The sequence below is a fragment of the Argentina anserina genome, chromosome 4 (assembly GCF_933775445.1).
Source record: "Argentina anserina chromosome 4, drPotAnse1.1, whole genome shotgun sequence".
NCBI lineage: Eukaryota > Viridiplantae > Streptophyta > Magnoliopsida > Rosales > Rosaceae > Argentina > Argentina anserina.
Genome location: NC_065875.1, coordinates 15,893,054 through 15,904,907, shown reverse-complemented (window position 1 = coordinate 15,904,907; position 11,854 = coordinate 15,893,054). Strand labels below are relative to the sequence as shown.

Here is an 11,854-nt window from a genome sequence, read left to right as displayed (position 1 = left end):
TCCAGGTCAACTGCTCTTCTACATTTACTCTAACTTATCATAAATACAAATAATAAGATGTTAGATTCGTGAGTTGATTACAGTTATACATACAACATGCCGAAGATACATATTTATATACTGATATTGACACGTATTTAGGCAGGACGAAGCTATATAGGAATGAGTGCCAGTATCTGACTCCTAACGATTCCCATACACTTTTGTATCTCTCCATAAACTGGTAGGTTTTGTGTGCAGATTGGCTTCAAACTAGTCACAGCACGATCTAATACCCAGGCAACATCAGCTGGTGAAAACTGTCGGGCTGTACATGTCTGCATTTTGTACAGCAAAAATGCAAGTCAGGGATAAGCATCACATTAAGATACTGAAAAAAGAAACATAAAGCCCTTGTAACTGGGAATTTATGGAAAGTATGAGGCAGTTGCTCGACAACAGTGGCACACAAAAGGTGGGGGTGGGGGATTCACTCCTAAACAAGACTGTTGGTCCAACTAACGGGTTTGTGAAACTAAGATATTTCACCAAGAAAACAAAATGCAATACAGAAAAATACACATTGCATGATATAATTACCTGAATCATGAACAACGCTGCCACACAATTTGCAACAAGGTCTGAAAGGAGCTGGTCTTCGGTTTGGTTGGATAAACTATATGACTTGGAATCGGATTTTTCTGTGCAGGCAGTTGACTGATCCTGAGAAACCTGAATTGGAGCTGAAGGGGTAGAAGATCCTATTGGTAGCCTGCCAGCATCATCTTCTGAGAGCTGTTTACTGACAAAGTCTATAACCTCTTGAATCCTCTCGAGGTTATTCTCCCTCTTCAAGGATGAAACAGCCTGAAATAGTAATTAATATGATCAACTTTCAGAAGAAGAAGAAGAACTAAATTTTCAAGCAATAAAGTGAAATCACAGATTGACTGTTTCCAAGTTCCATGTAAGCTGGTCGTGTGTTCTGAAACAGATTCAATCAACAGGACTGAAATCCAAAAGTTCTAGCATGCATTCCTATCAGATAAAAACACTCTCCAAGGACTCCAATGACCCTCACTCATCAACTAACATCATTGAAGCATTAATTTGGCTTTTGACAACAATGACCCTCACACATCAACTAACATCATTGAAGCATTAATTTGGCTTTTGACAACAATGATTGTATTTAGAGCCCCCGAACATCTAACATACATTTGATGGCCTTTCAATACCTGCATAGCCACATGAACCATTTCCCTCGCTTTTGCTCTTGAACTTTCAACAATTTCATACACATGACTTGCTGGTTCTTGGACATGGCACAAAGAGCTTAAATGGCCACTGGAGCCGCTAAAGCCAGGCAGGGCATTTGCCGATATAAGTGGGTAGCTCCCTCTATATGTGTTGCGCTGCCTCAAACAAAATAGAGCAGAAGAAACCTGCATATGAAAAGCACTTAAATTTCTCTCCATGTCAAACAGTCACTCAACTGCTGCATAGATAGCACAAGATTTAAGAAAAGGGAATGAAGCTACGAACAAACCAAGGAAACTTATACCTGATCATTAATTTCACTCAACTGTAATAGTACTGCAGCATATTCCTTTTTAAAGGACTCGGAATCCTTGATAGAGTCACCTCCATCTCGGCACTTCTCAAACACCTCCTCATTCATGCGCCTCAACTCAGAAACCACGGCATCCTACAAGTTTCAATATGATCCATCAACTCAATTCGCATAGTTTTCAGGAATAGAATAAATGAACCTACTATGAACGCAAACACACCTTTTTGTCAAGTGCACGGGTCAACTCAAACAGAGCTCGTACATCAGCTTCCTTAGCTTGCATCTGCACAGGAATCAAAGGCTCAGAATTTGCAACTTTTGCACTAGCAGTCTCATCTGTCCCAACTTTATCTTCTTTATTAAAAAAATAAAAATTGAATACCTCCCCTAGGCAAAACAGTTTTCACTTCAATAGAAGCATACTTCTACATTTTCATGTTTTCAATATTCAAACATAGAATAGTAGTTAACGTTACTCGTCAAGCAGCAAGAACAAATGACCAATGGAGAGAAAGAGCCCTCATGCATGGAAAGGTAAGAAAAGCATACGGGAAGCCTACCATATAAGCAGGCTAACATACACCACTATAAATCTAGCAATACAATTTGACGAAGAATGCCGATCTAATATTGCACAACTAACCTCTATATGCTTCAAAGATTTATTGGTTTGAGGAGTTGTCGGCAGAATATGACAAGGGACAGCAGGGCTAGTCAGGTTGCCAGTAGAAACAACCTTCATATACCCATCAGTCTTTCCTTCTATCTGTTGTTCATTAATCTTGAGCTCCTTATAGTTCTCAGCATATTTGTTGACAATAAGATTTTGCTTTTTGAATGAAGCAGGTACATTTTCCAATGGATTTAATGGCATGCAATCAATATCCTGCAATAAAATTATGTCAGCATTTCACGAAGCCAGAGAAAAGGAATAATATCATGATAGATGCTATAGTGGCTGCCAGAAAAATGGAAATCAAGATATTCATGTTAAAACTTATAATTGCAAAGGTTCCAAATTTTAGAACCATGAAAGAAAACAATGATGGTTTCTTTGATAAGAAGTATCCAATACATAATAAAAAAAATTACTGAGCATACGAAAAGATTTAGTATGCTTTTAGTCTATGAGTACAAAAAGTGTTGGGCAAAAACCCAATTAAACATAATATATAACACTTCATCATACAAATCTTGTTAGTGAAAAGGGACAAGTTAATCATACACATTCCAAAATCCATATATTTTCCTGTCATAGAAAAGCACATCATGTCATGTAATTATCTAATTGGGAGATAATTACCATTATATTTGCAACTCCCAGCTCACGCGGGCCAAACTGAACACAGTACGTACTATGGTCAACACGCAGTACAGTTCCGTTATGGGTTTCTCTAGACCTGGGATGAAAAGCAATAACATGTTGTCCAACTGATAAAGGCCGAGGTAAGTCAGTTGGAAGTCCTTCCCTTGCACCAGCATGAAGTTCAGCATAATGCTTTCTAACAGTCTCCCGGTACTGATGAAGTTTCTCTTTTTCTTCCTTCAAAAACTGGTCAGAAAATCTTCGTGGTCTCCCAAGGGAACTGCACCAGTAAGTGACAAAAAAATTATAAAACATAACTTTATCGAGGTTACCAAATGGCATTAGGAGCCAGTGAGAGAAGCAGAGATCAGGAGCAAATACCTCCTTATAACACCCCATTCAACACGAGTTAATCTTGGAACATGACCCAGTCCAACATGATTCAAGTACTCAACAAACTCTCTTTTAGCGAACCATGGGTAATCAATTGCACTATAAAACCATTCAAAAGCACACCATCTCCGCACTTGATACCGAGATAAGCAATTGGAAAGTCTTCCCTGGCAATTGGAAATGAAGGGTGTATATGAATAAAAAGTTTCAAAATCTCAGATGGCAATTTAAATGATGGCAGATGTATGACCTTTAGATCCATTTCCGTTTCATGAACTAAAGGAACAAGTTTAGTGGGCTGATCATATGATAGACTCTGCAGAGACTTTGTGTCTTTCTGTATGTCCTTCTGCTTACTTCTGTCTCTTATGGATAAGTTGGCTTGGTTTGCATATTGAACTTCTACAATTGATAAACCTGAATTGTTCTCTTGTCTTTCACAATCTTTAGTAGAAGATGAAATCCCTAGAGGCTTCGCCAATTTCCCGTGCTTTTGGTGTGTACCATAATGAGAAGTCCGTTTTCCTTTACTCACATAGTTCACCTCATCTGTAGTCTGAAACATTTTGAAAAGAAGAAATTGCCAAGGGTTAAATGCAACTAAAGGTGCGGGAATTAAAACAGACCAATATCAACGTTTGACAACCATTACTCTCAGACATATATAATTACAATTACATATCACAATAGAACTCATTATTACCATAGGAAATTAAAAATCTTGAACTAAAGAGTAAAGTCTTTACTGAACTATCAGATACAAGTAGAACACTAAACACAGCCTTTTTGAGAAATTGCAGATAGCTTTCTTGAGGAAAAAAATAAATAATCAAGTAGAGATTTTTATTTGATTTAGAGGAGTTGACTGATATAGAAGGACAAGAATGTCGAATCCAGTTTGATCCATTTATAAAATAGCAATAAGTATATAATATTTCCTATCTCTGTTTGTTGTCTATACCAAAACATTAGATGGAAGAATCAACACAAGTGCCCTCTGAATGTACTTATGCTAACCCTAATTATATTGGTGCAACCTAAAGAACACTTAGCCTTGATTACTTGGGTAGAAAATAGAGACTTAATTAACAGTCATCCGTAAAATGAAATACAATTTGAAGCCAAGCTGAGAAGAACTGCGCACCTCAATCATTTGATTGTCACTCCAAGGAAACTCAGTCCGAGCTTCATTCTCATTTATCTGCAGGTAAATAAATACCATGTATGGTCATCAGTCATGCTCTAACCAGGCGGACCATGTGGATTTTCATAAGTAATGTAACTCTCAATCAATTAGTAGGGAGAGTAAAACATGTCCTTACTTTAAATGGCGACATCTGTTTTCTTTTTTGTACTCCAGTGTTTTGTTGAACTCCCTCTTTTAGTTTTCCCAGCTGAGATGTCTTCAAAGCAGTGTCTTTAACCATAGTAACTGAATGATTCCCTTCAAGATTAGACTTCTTAGCACTGTTGAAGTTTTCTTCCTCAACAGGTGCAGATGCTTCTGGAAAGACAGAATCATTAAGAAGTAAATATCAAGTGACAAACCAATGGCTGGCAATTGAAGACAATCTATAAAATCCAAAAGTTAGGACCGACAGAGATAAATTCCATGTTTAAATCACAATGCCTTACCTATTTCAGCAGTTGCTTCAGGCATCCTCAAGGATAGATCTGCCAAAGTGAGTAATGCATCAAAGGAAGAGTCTTCATCTGCATGGACAGAATATATGGAATCAAAATGTCTGAACATGCTTCAAAAGATTACAAAAGAATGACCAAGGTTGATTACTTTTCGATAGCAGTTGCTAATATAAAGGTATCATTTTCCTCTGACCAAAAAGTACATAATAAAGGAAAGAATCTGTAAAAAAAGATACCTAAAAAATTCTCTTTTTGAGAGAGAGAGAGAACGGATACCTCTTTCAACATTTGCTGTTTTCGTAATCTTTCTATCCTTGTGGAAGGTACTCACATTTTTTGCACCCGCAACCCTAGTTCCTAGTTTTCCCTTGACAGTACCTATCTTATATTGTTCTTCCTCTGTTCCACTACTACTTTCTTTTACGTCTTCCAAATGATTTTTTTCACTTTCTTCCCTTTTTTGCCTCTTTAAATAGTATCTCTCCATGCTGCCTAAGCTTAACTCACAACCAATCTCATCCATCATGCCACTATGGGGCCTGGCAATTTTCATATCTGTTTCTGCAAACTAAATGCAAAAAGAGGATAAACGATTATTTATAATTATTTTGAAATACTCTTTAATTAGCACAAACAATTTCTTTTAAATAATAAAATTACCATCCTTTTGCCATTCTGCATTGGTGATGGAGTACTGCCTTTAGCTTTTAATTTAGGTGTCCTGGAAAATTGGGGGGGACTACCTCTGTATGAGGGTTCAGTCAATGAAAATGCTATCTCCTGAGCCATGTTAACATCACTAGCATCTGTACTGGTTTTTATACCTTGTCTGGCCGGTGAAGAAAACTTTTTGCTGTTATCTTTATCATTAGAAGCAACTGGAACTCGAGGAGTCCTTTTTTTAACAGCATGAGGCCTAAATCCTGAAACAATCCAAAACCCATCAATTACATGATAATAAATCAATGCAAAGGAAAGAAAAAAACACAATTGCCACTATAAATAGAAAGATTACAATCATTTCCTACCCGTGCGCCTATTTTTCAACAGTGACAAGCAGTCATCTGATGCAATTGAATGGGACTGACGAATCTCTGGAATATGTCCTTCCGATCCTTTTGAGGCGTCTTTTTGTAATTTACCTCTTGCAAGCCTTCGAGCCTTTCTTGAGGTTCCCGCATTGTCGGTGCTTTCTTGTTCACTGTCACTTCTTTCCTGCAAGGCCAGATCATATTATATGATTTGATACGGTTGTTCCTGATACTAGAGCCTATCTGGCATCAAGATTTCTATTTTAGGGGCTAAAAAGAAGAATCCAAATTACTGAAGTCATTGATAACTATTCAATATTAGAATTGAATCAATTGATAGACTCGATTACATGCTCTATATAAATGGATAGAAGACTAAACACTTGTACTGCATGACACAATGACCAAAAAGAAAAGTTGCCAATAACGATAAGCAGTAACTATTCAGTACCTAATCAACATAGGCAATATAAATGCCAGGTTTCAATTTCCTTGAAGTTTGTACTACCGATTAACAGCTAAGAAACAACCCCTCAGCCCAATACTAGACAGAACTATAAACTTCAAATGAGTGAACCAAAACTATTTCTCAGGTTCAAAGGCAATGCACACCAGCAAACCAGAAAAGGAAAGATGAAATCCAAACTCACCAGCATAGAGTAATAGTCAGACATCATCGCTGTTAGACCCATCACAGAAGCAGTGCCCTCAGGAAGAGATAAGTAGGCCTGCAAGAATTTAGATTGTCATCAAGAGAAGCATATTTAACATGAAAAGACACAGACATGTTTTTCCTCTGGGGAAAGGGGACATTCAAAATTGTGGAATAAACATAGACGTAAATCTTGTAATAAACAAACCCAATGCGTTCAAGCTATGCTGATAGGAATCCTCTTTTATACTTTCATATTAGTGTGAAAAGCCCAACAACCAAAATGGTGCCGAACTGGAGTATATAATTAAACTATTTCCAACAAACTACTTCAAATGGTAGACTTCATGTATACAGTTACAAAACTGACCACATATTACGAGAAAGTGTAAACCGGTCAACAATTAAACTGGTGCTGAATTGGAGTTTCCTCACACAAACAATCAATTGGTGGACTTCTAGCCACATGGAAATATCAGAACAGAAAAGCCTCATATTAGGGGTGAACAAAGAAAAAACCATGACAAGTGTTTAAATTTAGACAGAGTACAATGCATATAGTTTTGATAGGGTCACTGTACCCTGCACATACCCGATTCATAGTGTAAAGGGCCTCTACATTCTCCACAGATCGGTGACGTACTACCGAAGCAACCTAAAACACAAACATAACTCAGTTAGCAAGTTTCCAGGGATGGGGAGTGACATGTTAGTTTTTTGAAGAGTATCATAGCATTAGCACAAACCTTTTTCCAGTCTCTCCCGTACTTGCGATATCCTTCATAGAAGTGCTCTAGCTCTTCTTCGGCCCATCGAGGACCCAACATGTCAGACAACTTTTTCTTCTGCACGTAAAAGAAGAAGGAAAAAGCACTCAGAACTAGTTAACATATTAAATTTGAATTTCAATACATCATAAAAGCACCCAAATGACCCAATATTATTGTTATTGGATCCATTAATATGTGTCTATGTATGTGTATGTAACAGATAATACAGTTCACATAATGACTTCCAAATCTTAGTATGACAATCTGATGTTGTTGCCTCAGGAAACAAAAGAAAAGAAAATCAAGTATTTCAAATTTGGTTTTTACTGAAATTATACAATAAGGAATGCAGTTTTCCATTTTTCTTTTTGTGCAGCTGAATAAATAGAACCATTACAGGGATGAAGTTATCCAGAAATTACCAAGATAATTTGGTCATCCTGTCAAGCAATACAATAAAATACTTTTAAATAAAAAGTAAAAAAGCATAATAGCGTCAATACAGCGATTAACTAGTGCAAAAATGAAATAAATGAAATGTACAACCTACCACTGGCAAATTTTTTGAAAGAACAAAATGGAAATAAATAAACCAAAAATGAAGTTCAGTCTCCATAAGAATAATAAATGATTGCAGATATATTGAGATAATAGCTGGAACAATTTCAGATAATAATAAATCTCATAACAAGTTCAGTACTCACTTTCTGCTTAGTTTTGTTAGCATTGTCTCCATATTTGTTAGAAGCAACCTCATTCAAATAAGGAAACCTCTTATTCACACCCTTTGTTTTCCTTACCGGGGCCATGAATAACTGCCTTAGTTATCTGATACAAAACAAGAAGAAATACACAAGTCAGCAAAGTAAAATCCAATCCATAATGTAATTTTCGCGATATCTATAGCCAAACATTAAAGTCATATACAGCTGCCTCAGCAGGATACTCCAATTTTTACAGAGATTACATAACCAATCTATGTTATCCTATCTTCAAACTTCTCTAACATGAGGGTGAGGTAAAAGCTACTTGTTGAGTAGGCAAGTACGAGCTGGCGAATTCCGAGATTATACCATCTCTAAACTGACTCCCATAGCATGGCCACAACAACAAAACGAAAGCCAATTCTAACTCTAAAAACCAAACACAAAATTCACAGTCACACTCTCCTAGAACAAAGCCTCTGAACACAAATTTTTAAGTGGAACCTAGAGATCATCATCAGCAAAACTCTGTCGGCATTGTTCTCAATTTTGCCGCCATATTTTTCCTGTAAAACCTAGAGATTAATAAAAGTACATATTATTATACAACATCGAGCTCAAAAATTGAAGCATCCTAGTCCATGTACTTGATATCAGCCTCTAAATGCTGATAACAAACCCCAAAAATCACCGAAATTCAACTTCCAAACACTAAATCCATCACAATTGAAGACTCCGCCGCTTCGAAACAGCACAAATTCAATTTCCAAAAACTGAGGATAATAGAAAATCGGAGTAAGCAAAACACATAAATCCGGCTCGCTTTTCCGGTTCGGAGCTTTTCGCGGGCTCCGAACAGAGAGCTAAAGCAGGAATCCAAGGGGAGCTTGGAATTGAAGAATCTGATAACCCTAGCGAATGGAGAAGCAAAAGATTTGAGTAAATTCACCTGTGGAGGATTTGACGGCCGATTAAGGCGAGTCCGGCGACGGAGACATAGAGAGCGATTGAAGCAGCAGTGGGGAAGTGAGAGAGAGAGAGAGAGAGAGAGAGAGAGAGAGAGATGGGTGAGAGAATAACGGAGAGAATGAGAAATTGGGGCAGAACCGCGAAACTTTAAAACGCTGTAAAAATTTTACGGTATTGGGGAATGTTCCAATGCCCCTTATTGCGTTTTTTTTTAATCTGTATGCGTGTGTGTGAGTTAGACTCGTGTTTTTATTTCGATTTTTTATTGCGGTAGATGTAATTCATTAGAAAAATAATAAATTCATACAAATTTGGAATCTTTATTAACTATTTGAATGATAAAATTTAAAATGTGACTATTCATAATCTATCACTATCTATTTGATTAACTAGTACAAAAATTATGATCTTGTAAATTTTTTTTAGACTATTTTACCATCATCTATCTAAACACTTATAGAAAGAAAGTTGATGAGAAATATCACTTTACCGGACTCCGTCCACCAATCTCCTAAATCTGGCCACTAGTCACCTGAAAAAAATTACTAACATCCAGTAACCTCTAATAACAAATTACTAATACCTAGTAACCCCCAATAACAAATTACTAACACTTAATAACCCTCAATAATAAATTATTGACACATAATAATTGAGAGTATTGTAAATAGCTAGACTCATACTTGTCTGCCATTGTGCCATATGCCAAATCTCATAGTTGAAAAGACAAAAATGATGAAGAGAAATTCACAAAAGCTACTAAAATCTCATCGGTCAAAGAACCATGTATGATTTTTATATTGTAGTGAACTATAGTGCAATTTTTTTTATCAAAGGGTAGAGAACTCTAGTGCTCTGTCATATAAAAGGAGTGGTTGTACTCTTCCCCTGCAAACCCGATCTAGAAGTCGAGCAAGTATCAGATACAAACGCACCATTCGACTCCTCAAAAAGTGTTGGATCTTGATTTTAGAGAGGTGTCATCGGTGTCAGAGTCTGCTTCGTCGGAGAGAGAGTGACCAGATCTGATAGAGAGAAGAAGATATGGCGAGCATGTTGGAGAGCTCATCGTCATCATCATGAACCTGAGGACGAAGTGAAGTCGTCCATGAGGTTTGAGATTCCAATGTGGCCGGTCGGAATTGATTGCAAATCTTCGAGATTGATCATCGGTGATTGTTGAATCTCGTCGACTATACAAATCGACCATTGGAGGTCCGATTAACTTGAATTCATTTGTATTTCAGGTCATGCCATTTGACTCTGCTAGTTGAGAAATGAATTTCAGGTTCTGCCATTTGACTCTGCTAGTTGAGACTTGAGAGAGAGAGAGAGATGAGAGATGAGAGGTGAAGGTAATTGGGGATAAACAATCTTATATATCCTTAGTAAACTTTGAATTGGATTGGTCATGTTTTCAGCATTTTTTGTGCAAATGGTCATTTCCCCTAATTCATTGTTGTGGTTTTTTTTCTTGTTTTAAAAGTGTCACGACTACCATTGTACCAAAGCGATGCACATGCTATTATTTCACGCATTGTAGAATTTTGTTTTAAGTGTTGGATCATTGTATGTAATTATGTTTACAACAAATAGTAATTTGACAAAAAAACATTGGTGAAACACTTTGGTTTTTACGTAATCATCATGTTGTCTATTTGTGAGGGTAAGATAATAGAATGACAGATTTTTCAGTTTTCAATTTGGTGGTAATCTAGGTTGTTCCCTTTATATTAGTAGATATATGATATGTAGGAAAACCAATATAAACGTGGAACTCTTTTTATAGGACTTTGAGACAATAACTTTATTTCTTTATGTTAACAAACCATAGCATGGAGCCAAAAGAACTAAATAGCCTCAAAATTGATAGATTGTTACATATTAAATTATCTTCCGGACCCAGCCTACTGAAAAAGATAGCCCAAAGAAGGGAAACTCTAGCAGAACTTATATAGGGTCATAAGAGGGTTACAAACATGAGCGAGAAACCCAGTAGTTTTTACCCTACTCTTGTCGCCGCTGCAATTACAATTGTTTGTCGGCAGCACCGTCATGTCCACTGCTTGGAGAATTATCTCGATAAGAAGCCAACGCTTCTTACCTGCACTAATAACCGCATCAAGGGCATCAATGCCAATGAGACCCTGAGGCAACCAACCACAATCGATGAGATTTGCTAGGCTATTGCCATGAGCTATCACCACCATTGGCCACCATCGTATAGACGATGACGAAAGATCGAAGAGCCATTTCTCGACAAAAAAAAATATAAAACAAAATTTATACATTTCATAATATTATTAAAGTTTGGGTGTTTTAAAATATTTGGTTTTAATACCACTTACACTCGCTCTCTCCACTCTTTTTTTCACTTACTAATGAGTCAAATAGTGTTGATTAATCGGTTTTTTTTAATACGAAGTCAAGAATGATTTTATTTGGTAGGCAGTACAAAAGATAACCCACCCATAAAGGCTTACAATAAGAGGCATCTCATATGGCTTTACTAGCCTAGAAAAAACTAAGCAAACAAAACCAAAAGTACACGTACCTTTTGAATATCGTTTATAACACTATTATTTCAGTGATTAGCAAGACTTAGAAGATTGAATAAATGGTTGCAACCAAGTCTCTTAATCATTGTGACTAACTCAAGCTAAGTCCTAATGAGGGTCATAAAGACCCAACATAGCCAAATCCACACCACACATCAAACATGAGCCAATAAGCTAACCAAGGCCCAATAAGCTCATAGATTCCACCAACCAACGCATCATCGACACCGTCACGTCCAACGCCGCAGCCCATGCTCTTCTACCAGTCAAAACAC

At 36.9% G+C, this 11,854-nt stretch overlaps 1 protein-coding gene across 3 annotated transcripts; it reads right to left on the bottom strand.

The window, feature by feature from the left end:
• Window positions 1-9,129, bottom strand: LOC126792953 (protein ALWAYS EARLY 3). 3 transcript variants are annotated; one of them, XM_050519477.1, is made up of 20 exons: window positions 9,002-9,129; window positions 8,053-8,176; window positions 7,325-7,423; window positions 7,171-7,233; window positions 6,577-6,654; window positions 5,924-6,110; window positions 5,556-5,818; window positions 5,172-5,463; window positions 4,887-4,964; window positions 4,574-4,755; window positions 4,396-4,458; window positions 3,502-3,807; window positions 3,240-3,418; window positions 2,856-3,138; window positions 2,196-2,438; window positions 1,773-1,835; window positions 1,544-1,687; window positions 1,218-1,424; window positions 580-846; window positions 1-317 (listed from the first exon to the last, which is right to left on the bottom strand). In XM_050519477.1, the coding sequence occupies exons 2-20, from the start codon at window positions 8,155-8,157 to the stop codon at window positions 153-155; spliced, it is 3,267 nt and encodes a 1,088-aa protein (XP_050375434.1). In that variant the 5' UTR covers window positions 8,158-8,176; window positions 9,002-9,129; the 3' UTR covers window positions 1-152. The 3 variants fall into 3 exon arrangements, with proteins under 3 accessions (XP_050375434.1, XP_050375436.1, XP_050375435.1); XM_050519479.1 differs by having other exon boundaries at window positions 4,396-4,452; XM_050519478.1 differs by having other exon boundaries at window positions 4,574-4,752.
• Window positions 9,130-11,854: the final 2,725 nt, after the last annotated feature.